This window comes from Chanos chanos, chromosome 3 (assembly GCF_902362185.1).
Source record: "Chanos chanos chromosome 3, fChaCha1.1, whole genome shotgun sequence".
Lineage (NCBI taxonomy): Eukaryota > Metazoa > Chordata > Actinopteri > Gonorynchiformes > Chanidae > Chanos > Chanos chanos.
The window spans coordinates 9,798,667-9,816,143 of record NC_044497.1 but is presented as its reverse complement, the minus strand read 5'-3'; the positions used below and the strand labels follow the sequence as shown (position 1 = coordinate 9,816,143).

The window sequence follows — 17,477 nt, the reverse complement described above, 5'->3', positions numbered from 1 at the left end:
ACCACAGTTCTGCTCTAAACACTTGTTTTACTAGAGCGCTGTTTTAATGAGCGTTGCTGTTTTTAAGACATAGTTGTTTTTGTCAATTATAAATTAACCGTCGACTTGTCACGCACCTCTCGTTTTGGAATGTCTGACCTTTTCCCAAAAGTCGTGATCCAACACGATTTTTTTTTTTTTTCCCATTACAGAACATATGAAAACGCAAATCTACGATCGTAACTCTCACCACTGCTTGTAGCTCTGTTTGTCACATGAAACCAACTCAGATACTTCGCATGTTGATTTTATGTTCCTGCCTCGCTGCATGAGAGGAAAAAAAAAAAAAAAAAGAAAGAAAGACTTGCACCTTGAAAGAGGAGAAGGCGTGACTAATCGCTCGGATTAGAGAAAGAGAGACATTTATCCACTGAGAAACTTTTTCCTCCATCACTCAGCATTGGCCGTTATTCCCCTCGTTTTGTCTCTCAATTTGCACTGATCATCTGTAAAGAGGCCCATAGGAAAAAACCTTATCAGCTACTATTTACAGATTTGCTGAGGGCCATTCCAGCAGATACACCCGTGCTCGTTTAATTACAGTGGTGTCTGAAACTCTCTACGGCCCAGTCTACTCTGCCTGACATGTTTGATTGTTCTAACTCCCAATTCCCCTACTATAACTATGATTATGCACCTGTGTGTGTGAGTGTGTGTGTGTGTGTGTGTGTGTGTGTGTGTGTGTGTGTGTGTGTCCGTGGCCTGTTACAGGAGGAAGCCAATCCCTCTGACTGTAAGCTATAACTATGAGTGACCTCGTTGGTGAAAATACCAGTGAGAGGGGTTGTGATATTAAATGTCTCATTTAAACTGGCAGTTCTGATTCTGATGGGCTGGGAGAATTAAGAGGGTGGGAGGTCGGGGTGGGGGGGTGGGGGGTAGCTCAGATCTACAGTACAGGGGTTTTACTGCGCTCCTCCGTGGGAAAGTCTGCTCCTCTTATTCCCCCTTCCCTCCCTCTTTCTCAGGGCTCAAAGCTAAGTGGCCCAGCTGTAGCTGCGGTGGTGGTGGTGATGGTGGTGGTGGTGGGGGGGGGGGGGGGCGGTGGGAGGTTGGTCACTCACCACCTAACAGGAGGACAAATTAAAAATAGGATTTGCTACTGTTAGAGGTTAATAGAGTGTATCTCAGAACTTCATGATAACTCATCTAGAGGCCTCAAAGGCAGGCTTCAAGAGGTACTTCAATTTGTCTTTGCCAGTGTTTGCTTTGTGTTTAACAGTTAAGATGAACAAAATAAAACTGTGTAATTGTTTGTGGTGATGGGCATTATGTTTTCCAGAGAAAAGGTATGGAGGTAAACAAAAAAAAATCAAGTTTGCGGTGGGTTATATGTCAAAACAGAGATGAAACAGTCATAAAAGCAAGTAAAGCATGACTCCAATGACGTGCTGCGGTCAGCCTCTCCACCCTCGAAAAAAAAAAAAAATCTCAACGGATTAAGCTGTTTTACTTTTGATGGGAAACGCTATGACACAACGTTGGCCGACGTTATCAGCACGAGCGCTCCCAAAAAAAAAAAAAGCAATTCCGCCGGGGGTCAGAGGGAGAGAGAGAGAGAGAGAGAGAGAGAGAGAGAGAGAGAGAGAGAGAGAGAGAAGAAACTGAATGAACCCATAAAAACTCATCCTAATTAATTGGGCTTCTATTGGATAGCTTTCCGTGTGTGTTTTCCCACAGAGCCTTGGCTAATTTGGCTTTTATGTGGGCTTAAAGCTGCTTGTTTCACAAATGTGCCAATGGCTGAGCCAGAGGTCGACTTTAAGACTCTACACGGTCCTTCATCTCTTTGACAGCAGTCTGAACTCTTGCCATGTTCAAGTCAAAAGCTCCACAGTGGGCTTTCTTTTTTGCTTAGAAAAGCCGGGAGTCCGGGGGAAACAAAGGTGTCTGTAGATTCTTTCAGTGCTACAACAACTTTACCTTAGAATGCTGCCAGGCTAGCAAATCCATTAAAATCGCTAAAAGAAACATATTACGTTGAAATGTAGATTACAGCTGTATTTCCATTGAAACTGCCACGAACAGTAGATTTAGTTCTTCTTGCTGGATTTTTTTATATCTTAGATTATAATTTTTACACAATAAAAAATATGGCATGGCGGTTTTTCTACAGTCCCTGTATCAGATCCATTTAAAGAGATTTTTAAGCATAAATTTTAAAGCTATCGTCCCTGAAATGCAAAATCTACCTAGACAAACAAACAGTAGATTAACACTTGCATTTGATAGGCATCTCTTTTTAAACTCGTGAATACCAGACGCTACACACCTTTGTGAACGCACATTGGACGGAGGACAGAGACAGCTTATTGTTGCTTTCCTGCACGACTCATTGCAAAAGGATTACTTGTTTGGTCACACTTAAGCGACTACCTCTGTATCCCACCATGTTACAATACAACACCCAAAGAATTCCACAGCATCTCAGCAGGACCGAGCTCAGCCGATACCCTTCATGCCGCATCTGACAAAAGCTGACTTTCCGATAATCAAACAATAAAAGTTACCCTTGGCTCCAATCTAGACAAAACAAGAACTGGAAACGCTCTCCAACGCGTAGTGTGCGTATCCGCCCTTCCATGTTCTGCGGTCATGCATGCCTGCGCAGTCACTGGATGCATTTGCTTTGATAAACAAAAAAGTCGGAGGGTCTCGGAGCGAGGTGGAAAAGTATTTGAGTGATGCTTTTGCTAACAAAGGGCTGGAATGATGATGAGGAATTCCATCCTGTAATCACTTACACAAACCAAAATCACAAAGCAAGTGTTTGCGCTCCGTCTCCCCAACTTTCCATGTCATTTAGTGTATTTCAGACAGATAGACCAATCTCCCGTGTCTGCCTTACAAAGACATCGCGGACGACAGAAAAGAGAGCAGCAACTGGTGAGGTATAAGAACTGTACCGTGAAAAAAAACATAGTTTATCCATGATGAAGCCTTCAAAGTATTCATCAAGGCCAAGGAATGAGCGTCACCTATCAATACACGGACACAATGACGCCCTGGAAAGTTTATTTTTAAAAAATAAAAAAAGGAAAAAAGAAAAAAAGAAAAACGATATGATACCACATCTGCAGAGCGCCAGTTGAAAGCATGTGTTACATCTCTTCACAAAGCGGAGGGCTTTTGATTAACAGCACTTTGTAAATGACAGATTTTACCTCCTTACTGGGGGAGAAAGTCTGTCGACACACAGACCCCACAGTTTCTCTAGACTCAGACTGTTGGCATTTGTGTTTCATTAAGAGCAAAATGCTAAGCTCCAGCATAGGGGGGTGGGGGTGGGGGTAGGGTGGGGGGGTAGCCTTCACAGAAAGACCACTTTGATGTGATGAGGATGGGGGGGGGGGGGGGGGGTGTAGTTGTTTGGCTTCGTAGTAAAAACAATACTCGCCGTTTAATTTCACAACTCGGCCTCAGTTTTCATCTGCGTTTCAATTCCTTTCAAAAAAACTGTGCTTGTCAGTTTCAAAACCTCACGTCTGTTACGTATGACTATAAAAGTAGGATCAAAATCAGATGTTGCTTTGCTTTAAGTCAAAGATGGAATCAGCAAGTTCAATATAAAGCAATGTAAACAGGCAAGTTAAGCAATAGGACTGTAAAGCCTAGATCATTAAAAAAAAAAATATGAGTTGCAGATTCAAAATGTTCATATGTGAGAACTCACTTGACCTTCTCTGAAGCCATTTTCATTTATTATAATATCATTATGATCCAGTATTTTTGTTCCTGAACATATCTCGAAAACAATCTATAGTTACTTTGACTGTTATAAAAACTATTGCTAAATGTACTGTTTTAAAAGGTGAAATCTTGTTGCTTACAAAGAAACGAACTTGTGAAACAAGGAATTTACCATCAGAGATAAAACACTGCCCTCTGCTGGACATTAATACAAAAACATGGACTCCTCATTAAGGTCAACCAGTACTGTTTAGGAGAAAATGAAAAAGTAACAGGAAAAAAGGCAATAAAAATTTTAGAAGAAGGTCTAAAAATAAGATTATAGGGTTCCCCGAAGTCACTGAAATAAAGTTATGCTGCACTGGGATGTTGCTGAGAATTAAAACAATTCCATTGTGATAGTTTACAGGTTCGCTTGATTTATTCTCTCCGAGATCGTAAACTAACAAACCAGCCCGCAGATTACACAGTAATTACCTCATCAAGCCAATAAGTCATTCAGCAAACCCCGTATTTATTTGTCATCTACATCTTCATCAACCAGGAGAGGCGAGGCATGCCGGCTCCAATGGAAATATTTGTATGCTGACACTGTCCTATTTACAGTATTATCAATACGTATAGCTCAGCATAACTGACGGAGACTTTTGTTTATGTGGAATAAACAAATGCTCTCATACCAACCATGACGCATTCCCTCTCTCGTTCCGTTCCCATACAAGCTACGCTATAGGCTTGAGACGTCTCTTTCCCAATTATGGGATCTTCAGTGAAAGACCATGTCATCCTCATCCGGACCAAAAAAAAAAAAAGCAAAAAAGCCTTTATTAATAACAGTTCTGCTATGGATCTCAATGAGGGTCTGTGTGGTCCCATTCCACATTAGATAACCAACAGGGAGAGGCCATCTCTGTCAACTTTCTTTAGTATAATACAGGGTTCGTAGGTTCATAAATCTTTCTTTTTTTCTCTACCTGTTGACTGAATCACTCAAACAGGATATTATTGGTGTACTTAAACTCAGTGTGATTTGCAGTCGTAGTCTATTAATGTAATCCCCCCCCCCCCTATGATTAAATGATTCATCTCCAAATGCTTTAAAGGATATATAATGGAACAGCTCAATTTTACAAGGCACATTTTTCTCCCATAAGTGAATCATATGGCCCACACAGATGCCACTGTCCCTGCCAAGCTGAGTTTATATGATAGATTTAAGACCTTTATAATTTACACCATCACCCTTCGTGCTATCGTCGTTATCCTCCTTTGAAAAAAAAACAATGCTTCTCCTATTGCGTCACATTGTGAAAAGGCTACTGTTTGTTTAGCACGTTGCCGAGGTAACTGTTGTGTCCCGGCCTCCTGAACGGAGTGGCTTGGCGTCGGGGAGAGCAGAGTTACGTGGCTGCCAATGTTGGCAGTCCTCACACGGGGGGGAACAAAAGAACTGGGCTCAACTCTGGACCAAAGCAGTTGGACCACATTCATCTTGTGCCAGAAGCTTTCAAATCACTCAGGGCAGCCGTGCCATTCAGCAAACAAGCAATTCCAACAACCTGAAACCAACCCCAGCTGAACGTCAGACTGAAACAATCTTGGTTTTGCGCGATGCCCCCGAAAATCTCCTCTTTCTCTCGCTCTGCATTTTCATTTGGAGAACACGTCGTTAATTAAGAGGCTCACCCAGCGGATCTCGAGTCACGCCATAACGATGACGGACGACACGCAGCGCCAAAAGAGCTCAACCACGCCACCACGTCGGCTGCCCCGTCAGAAAAAAAAAAATTACATTAAGATTCATTTCTACTGACGACATAAAACGCTTGACTTAAAACAGGCTAAAATCAAGTCATTAACAGCTAAGGGTTTGCAGTGCCCACAAGAGAGAGTGTGACAGAGGTTCTTGTCCACATTCCCTGATCTCAGCCAATATGAATCTGGAAACCACATTGTTCCCTGACCCAGTCTTGCCCTTTTACAAGGCGGGCGGCATCCAGCCGAGCACGCGGGGGGGGGGCTTCTTTTCTGCCCCCCCAGTGAGAAGTAATTGCTCCCGTATGAGAGTGTCATTCTGAGAACAGAGTCATGCAATGACTCAGGGCTCAGATTATCACTTCTCTTCTACCACACACACACACACACACAGGTACTGCTCAGCAATCCTAAAACACACACACACACACACACACACACACAGAGAGAGAGAGACAGACAGAGACAGAGAGTGAAAACTAAAGTTAGGACAGTCTTTCAAACACATGATACTTCAGACGCTTATGAAATATTATCAGAATATGCAGCTGGGAGGTCACGTCTCATTTAGCTCAGACATGCAGGAGACAAGACACCGCAGCTCCTTTGGTCACGATGCTCAAATTCAAAACCACAATTACAAAGACCAAGACAGATAACCTCTCTGTGTGAGAGTACAGCAGGAAGCTATGACTAACCGTAACCTTAAAGTGGGTCCTTCTGTCACAAACCACAGAGATGTTTCACAAAGATAACTATACCAACACATAGGGATTAATCACACATACAAACGAGAACGTGTACGAATTCAAACGGGATGTGTGCAGAGAAAACGGTCGCTCTAACAGAGTCACTGTGTTGGCTGAATCTTGGATATTTCTCTATCATGGGAAAGTGTTCCTGTCTTGGGAAAATAGTTTCCCTGTATGTTGTTTTACTAACCAGCCAAAAGACAACAAAGAGCTGCCAAAACCAAGCTTTTTCTTCATAAGCTGGACTTAACTTGTAACTTCATTTAAACCCACTTCTAGAGTGCGGTTTATTTGGTATAGACTGTATATATACTGAGTTCTACATATACATATTTTTCCAACACAGAATAAGTGGGTGACCATATTTTCCATATTTCTCCTTTCTATAGGCATGCCTCACAGTGTTTGTAATCACTATGTATAATGAACAGAGGTAGCAACATTTTTATAAATGATCTTAAATTCGTTTTTATCTGACGTTCAATATTGGTATTTCAAAAAAAGCATCACAGATATGTGTGAAAGCAGGATAAATATGTGGGGAACATTCGCTACAGTTCACTCTCAGTAAAAATGTGTTCAAATCCAAGGGACACATATGAGTGAGAACCACCTAGTGGTACAAGGTTAATATTGCAGGCATGGATCACTGAAAAAGGATCGCTCAGCTGGAAAGAAACAAGAACAGAGATGTGGAATCTCTGCAGAACAGAATGCTCCCATGTTAAGTGCACCGCAACAAATAAACAACATACCACAGATTGGTTTAACAAACAAACTCGGAACTCGGAAACAGAAAATTTACAAAGTAATCAAAATACACAAACACACATACACACACACACACACACACGCACACGCACACGCACACACACATTGAAGTGTGCTTTTCTCTAGCTCCCAGGAACTCTGTGCCAACAGAAAGAGAAATATTGTTTTGTGTATGTCATATGTTTCCTGGCATGTGTTTCCAGAGGAGAAAAGACAATTACAGCAGTGCAGTTCCCACCAGAGCCCCAGCCAATATGTTCAGAGAGAGTGAGCCAAGCAACAGAACAACTCACCTCCACGCATGACAAATGAAGGAGAAATGATTGGTTGAAAACAGAGAGTGAGTAGATTCCTCATTAGTGTAATTACACTAATTTGAGTCCAGTTCATCTCTCAGCAGAGCATTCAGCATTGGAAGGACAGAGTTTACATATGATTACAGGACATTTTTTTTCATATCAGTCTGAGAGAGAGAGAGAAAGAGAGAGAGAGAGAGAGAGAGAGAGAGAGAGAGAGAGAGAGAGAGAAAGAAAGAAAGAAAGAAAGAAAGAAAAAGACAAGGAGAGAGATGGTTCCCTGAATGATCAGCCAATATGTCTGGCTGCCTCAGCACTGTGTAAACCATGTGTCAACCTTATCTCTCCTCACACTGCTCAGTCTCACATCTGGTCGTATAAATTCAAACATGTGTGAGAACTGTGTCAAGATATTTTTTGTAAGTTGATTTTATAAAAATGTATGTTTATAGCGTACAAAAAATACTTCAGAACCCTTGTACTTGTAGCTGACTTCTCTTTAAATTGAACTAGTTATGTTAGACACCAACAGACTAAATACTTCCAGTTTAAAAAAAGAAAGAAAGAAAGAAAGAAAGAAAGAAAAGATAAGAGCAGAGAAAAACAAAGAAGAGCAAAAGGGAAAAAAGAGAAGGAATCAGGGTTCGTCATGAGTTTGTCCAGGTAAATATGCTTGCATAAATGGAGAGCAGGAAAACCAAGAGACTGTGGAGTATATTTTCTAATGGAGAGTCCGTAAGCAGTATACAGAGGAGGCCACAGATAATATAAGAATGAACAAATACAAAACACAGACAGGATCAGTCTAGCGGGCTGGACAACATATAATCTGTGGATCTACTGCACGTGAAATAAACATAAACAGACCACTCTGAGTAGAGCTTAACTTTTGGTTGCCCAGGAGACACAAATTCACAACAATTACTAGGAATAAAGTGATATTTCCAGCAAGACATAGTTTAATTCACTGTTTGGTCAAACAATTCTGCTGATGTTGTCTTAGCAACTCAGCACTATACCTTCTCAGACTGTGCGAAGGGTTTATCGTTCCTGTTTTTCGCTATAAAAGTGAAAGCAGTGATGCAATACTTACAGCTAGAAGCCTGCCAAAAGTGTATTTAGAGTGAACTTCATAGCAATCCTATTCCAAAACAGTGCCCACTGCTGTTCTACTCCTCTCCACCAGAGGTCAGGGTAGCCACATCCAATGTTCTAAAGAAACAGCTTTCCATTATGGCAATTGCCTTAAGCACATTCAGTGGTCCAATTAAGGTGGTGGAAATTTGATAGAAATGAATACCTCAACAGCTCTCGCATTTGGACGACCACGTACCCGAATTTAAAAAGCATATCCTTGATTCGCAACACACGTACATTTGACATTTGTCTAATAAATTGAACGCAGTTAAATCAGGAGGGATACATGGGTACATCTGGATCTTTGAGTCCACTGAGGTGATTTGGGTTTAGTTCCTTTGGATTCCCCTCCTAGGGGAGCGTGTACAAATATGCGCCCACTGAGATATCTACCGTGGGTCGGGGGGGGGGACAGGGGCTGGACAACAGTAATGAGATCCAGTGGCGGGGAGTCTCTCATGGGTCACATTTTTCACACGTCCCCTGCTGTGTCTGTCCATCCGTCTTGCTGCTCGGTGTAGTGCACCACTGACAAGAGAGAGAGCTCAATACGTGTGATGAGCTCCTGTCACGGCCCATCTGCCAGAACTCCATCAGACAACACTACAGAGAGCCGCTCACATCACAAGACGCGCACAGCGCACGCTGGAAGAGTTATCGCTGCGTCCTGAGCCAAAGCACACACACGCGCACGCGCACGCACACGCACACACACACACACACACACACACACACACACACAAGAACAAAACATGATCACTGACTACCATTCCACAGCACGAAACAAAGCCTTAGACAGACGGCTAAAAAAAAAAAAAAGAGAGAGCAGCATCTCCATTTAAACACTGGAATTCCATCACACGCGGCATACGCTGTTTAGGGCCAGGCCGGCTGTGTTATGACACGCTATGGCATAATCAATAAGCTGTGCGTAGTGAAGGCGTCTCAGAGGAACTCTACAGCTGTGCCAGCAGGGATGGTGTTGGGCTTTTTAAGGACTAAGCACATAGATTTTCTGTCATGAGCAGAGGACGATGCAGCCACGACAGAGGGACACGGCGGAGGCCTCAGCAACTCAGACACTCATTTTCAAAAATTTTAGTTGAAAATTGTACAGCATGCCCTTCAAATACACACTATGAGCTGGGTGAAAACGAAGTAAACACAGTGTATTGTTAAACACAGTAGAACGGAGGCTTCTGTCAAATACGTCTGCATAGCACAGTGGGTTCCTGAATGCTGGAGATATCTGTTAGTATTCCAGGAATTTCTGCAGAATCAGAGGACTGTCATGTCTCTTACCTTTAATGTGACTGTAGTATAACAAACAATCTAGAAGGTCTTAGTACAGCAAATCGTTTTTTTGAGGAGTTTTGACCCACAAAAATGGTTTTGTTTGTTTTGTTGTTTTAGTTTTGTTTTAGTCATTTCAACTCTAAGGTTGTTTCTTGCATGTTCTCCAGTGCCCAGCTCTGCATGACCTTCCAGATGCCGCTTCCACCATGCTAGGCTAATCCTATTATCTTCCACCCTCCTGCCGCAGGAAAACCTTTTCCCTACTGCAGCTTTATTGAGCATACTTCAGATAACAAACAAAACAGGGTCTACAGAGAAAATTCAGTTAAGCCAGAGACAACAGCTCTCTTAGTCCAAAGTGAGGAAGAGAGGCCAACTGTCTCTCTGTCTCTCTCTCTCACTTTGACAAGCATACAAGATTGAAAACAAGTTCTGAGTCAAAGTTATTTCACATAAAACCCTGACACAAACTCAGACTGGTTTGACTGGAAGAAATCCACACACAGAGACAGAGACCAGATGGGTTGACTGCTCTGAGCAGTCTAACAATGCAGTGATTTCCCAGTACGGCCCATGGTTGTACAGGATGTAATAACTATCTTTATAACACAGTATACTCTGTAAACTCCAAAAAGATGACCATTCAAATGCTCAATAAGGTTAACGATCGGTAGGCGATTTGTAGGGGGATGAGGGGGGATGCCAAATGACCAAAATGCCTCCTCCTTGTTAAGCTGCCATCCCCCCTACATACTCTATAGGGTAGTGTCAGTGACTACTGGGCCATCCCCCTTGTTGGCCATTGGGCCACCTCCCCTGTAAAAAAATAACCAATCACCTATTGCTAACGACGGTGTTATAAAACCTGTATTCATCCAATCGTATGGACAGGTATTTAAAAGCATGCGTGCAGAAACTCAAACTGACATGCTTCGAAGTCACAAACTGTCCCAAACATCACGTGCTGATGAACTGAATCACCCGTTTTAAATACCACGCCTGCGTAACTGAGTCTGAGTCTTGTGGTTTGTGTGGGAGGCAAGAACACGGGTCCGCGTCTCACGCTCACAGAGAGACTCAAAGCTAGCGCCAGTCAGATACTTTCCTAATCAGTCCCATTGCCTGTGTGATCCAGACACACGGCGTAGGCACACTCTCATGTGTCTAATATTCATCTCACAGCAGAACAGAACATACAGTCAAAGGCATCTTTAGAACATATGACTAGCTAAATGTTACGAATAATATTTGTCTATGTTCAAGAATCAAAATCAAATGGTTTTGCTTTACTAGTTTTTCAGCCGAAGCTTCGCCGTAAGACGAAAACCAAACACATATGTTTGTTGCACAGATGCTGTTTGTTATTGTTCGCTTTGCTGTTTTTGTTTTTGTTTTTGTTTGTTTCAATTTTACCATGGTGTCAGAACGCAGTTGTGCATTCTATGAGATCTAGCATAAGTAGTGTGCAGTGCAGAAAGCACACTCCGGGCTCCAGCTGCATATACACAGTGCAGTCATACACGTGTTAAGGTTCACGGTGTCTGATCTATAGTCCCTCTAAACACACATGCCCTTCAGCAATCAAAAATCCAGTCACACACATAAGCATACACTATGCGCTTTTAAGGATGCATATGTATGATCTCTGTTAAGTGCGTTGGCTGATAACGCTGCACTAGGTTCTTTGGTCATATATTTTTGTGTAAGAGAGTAAATACATGGTTTTAAAATGTTTATGTTTGTCTTAGATGGAAATTTTGTTTCAATCCTAAATGTTTATCAAACCATAGTGTGTATACACGTACGCGTGTGTGTATCTGCAAAGGTCTAAAGTATGTTTAAGTCAACTTTGATTACCCAGCAGGTTTATCAAACCATAGTGTGTGTATACACGTACATGTGTGTGTATCTGTAAAGGTCTAAAGTATGTTTAAGTCAACTCTGATTACCCAGCAGTTCCATGGCATCATCCTCATCCTCCATTTCGTCTTCTGTGACAGAGGGGGCGGAGCTTGGCATGGAGTCAAAGGAGTCTTGAGACAACATGGCCGCTAGCAGCTTCTTATGATGCTGTTGCTGCTGCTTTTGCCCTTTGCTCTTTGCCTCCATCTTCAGGCTGAGGGAGAAAAGACATGTCAGAGATCAGACAGGTAGTACCATATGACATACATAGGTCTGAAACCACTTTAATATCTAGGCCTGTAGGAGAATTTGGTATTACTGTGATACCTGCTTCTAGAATCAGGTTCACACGTCATGTCAATGAATTTATAAAAGTTAGAGATCTGGACAACAGAACGTTATCCTAGATAAGCAGTTAAGCAAGTCATCCTTGTCCCGATACCTGAGAGCATAATGTGTCAATGACCACAGATTGGACTCATTTTTGTCCCCTCTGCAGCTGAAGAAGAAGCTTCCTGCTCTTACTCTCTCTGCTGGAGCGTATTACAGTACGTTCTTTTTCTCGAGATCTGCAGTGAGCCTCTCCGCCTCTCTCTTTAACAGCTCACGTCACGGCTCCAACTTGGCAATCAATTCACAATTGTTTGACAAATACGTGTGCTGACAAAACAGCTGGAGAAACACCTTCTCTCTTTCTCTCTCTCTCGCTCTCTCTCTCTCTCTCTCTCTGATTAGCAGGATGAGAAAACAGAACATGAGGCTAATTACCCCCCCCCCCCCCCAAAAAAAATGGAGTCCAGATATAGTCCACTGCAAGTGGTGGGCAGTTAGACAGGGAGAACTGAGATACGTGGTCTGTCTGACTTTGCTAGACTTCACAATTCTGGGGATCATTATCTCCCAGTTTGACACACACATCGCCTGAAACAGCTTACTTCACCGCAAATTTGAAACTTTGGCGCAAAGCATATTGCAAAATGCCAAGAAATAAGTGAACAAATTATTTTTTTTTTTTAAAAAAAGGCTGATGAATGGCGATGTCTATGTGTGAAAATCTGGATCTGTATAAGGGGCGCTCACACCTCCCTTTCTCAGGGTGTTATAATTGCCTTCTAGACTAACACCATATGGCATGGAACTTTCCAGATGAAGCACTGCCCAGTAAGACACCTAATTTAATTCCTAGAGATAAAGAAATGAATTATAGCACTGTGCACTTCTCCACCTATAAATTGGACAAATTATTTCAATATCCTGTCCATAAAGAGGCATTAAAATGGACTAGAGGGGTTTAATTTGATTGTTATCTTATTTGAACGAATAATATTCATGGATTTTGTAAAAGGTCCACATGAGGGCAGAATTCTCTTAATATCCTGGGTAGAGTATTACTATGGTAATGTGGCACAGTGATGATGGGGAAGTGGGATTGTTATTTTCCCTCCATTTTTGCCAGGGCAGCATCTCAGTCAATTTTCACCCACGCGCCACATTATTACCGCGTCAGCAGCCCTGACACACCTGTCCCTCCGCACATAAACGGCTATGAAAACACTCGCCGGCACGGGACTAACTTGACATGCTCTTCACAAGAAAATCAAAAACACACGCACACTTGCAGACACAAACACAAATACGGGAGGCCAGGAATAACAAGTGTTCGCAGCGTGTCAAAAAGGCTCAGAGAATTAAACGCACGTGTGATTAAAGTAACTTAGGGGAGTGAAAGTTTAGTAGACTTTGGTCAACTGACATTTGTTTGAAGACCATTTTTCAAACATTTCAGGTCATGGATTTATAAAAATCTATTTAACATTCCATGTCAGGGGTGGGGGTGCTTTCAGTACTATCCAAATTAGGTGCAGTTTTGACTAAATATGACGCACACAATTTAGAAGAGATCTGGACCACCAACATTCATTAATTAGCTCAGACAAACATCTTTAAACACACATCTTAATCAAGGAGACTGTAGTTAGAATTGTCAAAGCTTTACAACTAAGACCAGCAGGATCAACCCCACATCGAGGATTAGGAATTCACTAACAGTTCTGTCACCCTGATTGCTGTGTGTTTAAATTGATTTAGCATGTACCCAAATCCACAGGATGAAACCTTTTTTCACACAGAGAACAGAGTATTACCATTAAAATAAAAACAACTGGTGCAATTATTTCGACATTAACATTTAGTAGGAGGCAAACGGAGCAAACCACTCACAGTCTCAAATTAATCAACACCTACTGGGTAGTGAAAGGATTAGAGAGGATCACCAAGGTTTCCACAGCCCTGACTCCAGCTCTGAAGTTTGGCTTAATTAACGCATAGCTGGAATTTGTGGCCTGATTTATTACAGGAATGTTCTCGTTAAGAGACACAGCACAGCATTTGAGAAGCACCCTGTAAACAGAAGGCAGTGGAGTAGAACAAACCCAAATCATAATTTATATGCATGTTCATAAATGTGAACATTTAATACGGCTTGATGATGACATCTTAAAAAGTTCAAAGCGAGTTTAGACGAATAAACCCATTGAGTTTAATTCAATTAATAAACCTTTGGAACTATTCCTATTCGATCTAAAACCTCATGATAAATAATCCAGTTGAAACAAATCAAGGGCGAAATGTTGGGGAAATTGTTGTCAAATGATCAATCGATCAATTTGTAAGGCAACAAATTCAGATTTCATATCGCTCAGAAAACAACATCAGATAGCTACACTGCAGCATATTCAGAGGTTGTTGAATTGTACCCAGCAGTATGGGTTTTACACGAAAACAAAGAGCCTCGTTAGTGAGCGTAGTGAAGCTGCTTCTATGGCTTCAGTAGACCAGATCCTCAGGGACTAAGTCTGCTGAGAGTACTTTGCTACACAGTCAGTACAACACCAGGCTAATGAATGTTCCAGAGCGTGCTCTAACACGAACAAATAACCGAGAACGCACAGACAGGTGACACGGAGAACGCAGGAGAAGAGAAGAGATACCACAAACACAGGCACAGGAATAGTATAGAGTCAACAGCAACGAGGCTTCAATTAACAAATAAATCTGAGAGCAATCCGCTGGCAAAAGAGGAGGGCCCCCGTTCCCAGAACACAAAGGATTGAAATCATTCCTCATCGAAACTGTTCGTTCAAAGGAAGAAAATTCAGCTTATCTTTTCTTCAACACAAGCCACATTTGGGGGGAAACAAAAAAAAAAGAAAGAAAGAAAGAAAGAAAGAAAGAAAGAAAGAAAGAAAGAAAGAAAGAAAGAAAGAAAGAAAGAAAGAAAGAAAGAAAGAAAGAAAGAAAAAGTTGCATTTGCCCAATTGAAACAGGTTGTAATTTAATGTGATGAATGGTTGGAGGTAGCAGGACAGGTTCAGGGCTCTGGGGTCAACAGTGAGAGTAGAAGGTTGAGTACTCACAGATGGGAGTGATAAGTGATGCTCATTAATGCTGCCCTCTCTGCCCCTCCTAAGTGTTTTCCACAACTTTGCATACATAATGGATTTCGAACAGGAAATGCTCTCTTTGGGGTTTTTTTTCCTCCAAAGACAAACATATTGAAGATCTGTAATTCAAACTGTGGGCAATGCTTCAACAGTGAATATGCTCGCAGTGGATTGAGCACGTATCAGCCACTTAAAGTGTCAAAGCATTCGAAAGTACCACCCCTTAATAGCATTCCCCGCGACGTTTATTCAGAACCCCTGAATGACTTTGCCTGGAACCCTGTGGTGAAAGTGGGCAGAGTAAAAAAGCCTACAAGTATTCAAGTGAGAGAGTGTGTGGGAGTGTATAAGAAGGAAATGGGGGAAAGAGAGAGAGAGAGACGGAGAGAGAGTGTCCAAAAAGAGGAGGAGGGGTGTAAGCTGATATGTAGCCTATGTGGTGTGGGAATGGGAACGAGATCCCACACAGGGGCTTCATCATCCGCATAATCTGTCACAATAAGGCTTCCCAGCATACACCTCTGCCTCCGTCTAATTTCCCAGCAGCCCCGGCACTCTCTCAGGTATCCCCGGGCTGCTGTCAGCGCCGACGAACTCAAAGACTGACAGGTATGGAGAGCCCGAGTGTGTGGCCATTAAGGTCAGAGGAAAAAAAAAAAAAAAAGCGGTTCTATTCTTTATGAGAGAAGACACGGCCAATTCCTGCATGCAGCTGCCAGACTCTCCACTCTGCATGGAGATTAGAGAGCAGGTGTTGGCAGCCGAGACACGTCACAGAGTTTCACTGCATGAATAAGGCTAATAACAGGGTCCGTGTATCAAACCAATGGATTACATGCATTAGTAAACACTCTCCCATGATCTCTGTTGACATATCTAAATCTCTAAAGCAGGGCTTTTAAAATCCTGTTAGAGAGGGCCAAAGTCCTGCTGTTTTCTCTCTTTTTTTTCTGTCAACAAATCACTGTGCTTTCTTGGCTGAAGAGTGCAAACACGTTGGTAAAAAAGAAAAAAAAAACAGCCTCTAATTACAAAAAAATACAACTGACCTTTTAGGATTAGGTTTGGGGTTCATCGGGAACATTAAAGCAATGGAATCAACTAAAACATCCCCAATGACTTCAAGTACTGCAGTTTAGGGAGATGATTCATTTTTGTCCCTATGAACAAAATCTAACACAATCAAACAGGATACAAACTCAAAGCATTAGTATATTAGTATATTCTTGTCATGTAATGTGTGGTTTTTATTTTTTTATTTTTTTATTTTTTTTTCAAATCTTCTCAAAGTGCGATGATTACAGAGCTGACAGATCACAGCACGACGCTGACTCTTCTCCGCATTATAAAAGTTCGCTTGGTTGCCTGTAGGGATGTGTGTTTTGGGACGCCCGCTGTATGAACCCTCAGGCTATGTAATTCCACTGTAATCAAGAGATAGAATAACCTAATGGAATTAAGCCACCTCTGTCAGCAGAGCCCAGCGTATGATTTATGATTTAATATCTAATCTACCCTAATTAGCTGCATCCTCGGCAGACATCCCCTACCCTACACACAAACATTGGCCAATTAAGATCACCACGGTAACATCTGGAAGGGCTCAGAGTTGCCATGACTGTTTTTAATGCTATAGCTGTGAGCAGACATGTTAAACATAGAATAACCTTAAAGGGGCTTTGTGATTAAACAGCGTGGTAACCATCTGGCCGCAACACATATTCCAGGCTGATAGCAATGATACAGTAAAGTGGGGGATGTTACAGTCATGTTTTATGCATAAATTCATTTTTTAAAAAAAAGCTGCAGATTCCCAGATGACGTCATTAAAACACTGGAGAATCTTCTAAATGATAGTATGATGTTGGGCCGGAGTATCTGTACACAACAAAACACACACACACGCAAACACACACACACACACACACACACACACACACACACACACGCAAACACACACTCACGCAAACACACACAGACACACACACACACATGCGTGCACATACTCCTATAAACATACATGCAGAGCTAACCTTCCAGCTGGGCTGTTATCCTGACGACCCCATAACTCAGTCTTCGCTCTGGGAACAGGGGGCTGAAGCATCTCAGCGGCGAGAGGGTCTGAGTCGTCCTCATCACGCCCCACCCATTCCCCCACCACCCGTGGTCTCAGCACTGACGAGGTATACACCCTGGGATCCTGAGAGAAATGTAAAGCAAGAGAGGGAGAAAGAACTGGAAGGTTCTGATAAGGTAAAACTGTAAACTCAAGGGCACTTGAGGGGAAACAAACTGTCAAAATGTTGGAGCTATCTTGGAACTATCGTCCATACCATTATATTACAAATAGTAACACTGCTGTATCACAAACACTATTGTATAAATGGCCAAATTAC

The 17,477-nt window shown here is 42.2% G+C and overlaps 1 protein-coding gene across 1 annotated transcript in view; it reads right to left on the bottom strand.

Moving 5' to 3' along the window:
• Nucleotides 1–17,477, bottom strand: part of c3h8orf34 (chromosome 3 C8orf34 homolog) — a 96,509-nt gene that overhangs the window by 66,354 nt on the left and 12,678 nt on the right. Inside the window, exons 6-7 of the mRNA XM_030767547.1 lie at nt 17,115–17,281; nt 11,686–11,852 (exon numbers count right to left, since the gene is read on the bottom strand). Coding sequence (XP_030623407.1) covers nt 11,686–11,852; nt 17,115–17,281 — 334 coding nt within the window. The remainder of the gene's footprint in view (nt 1–11,685; nt 11,853–17,114; nt 17,282–17,477) is intronic.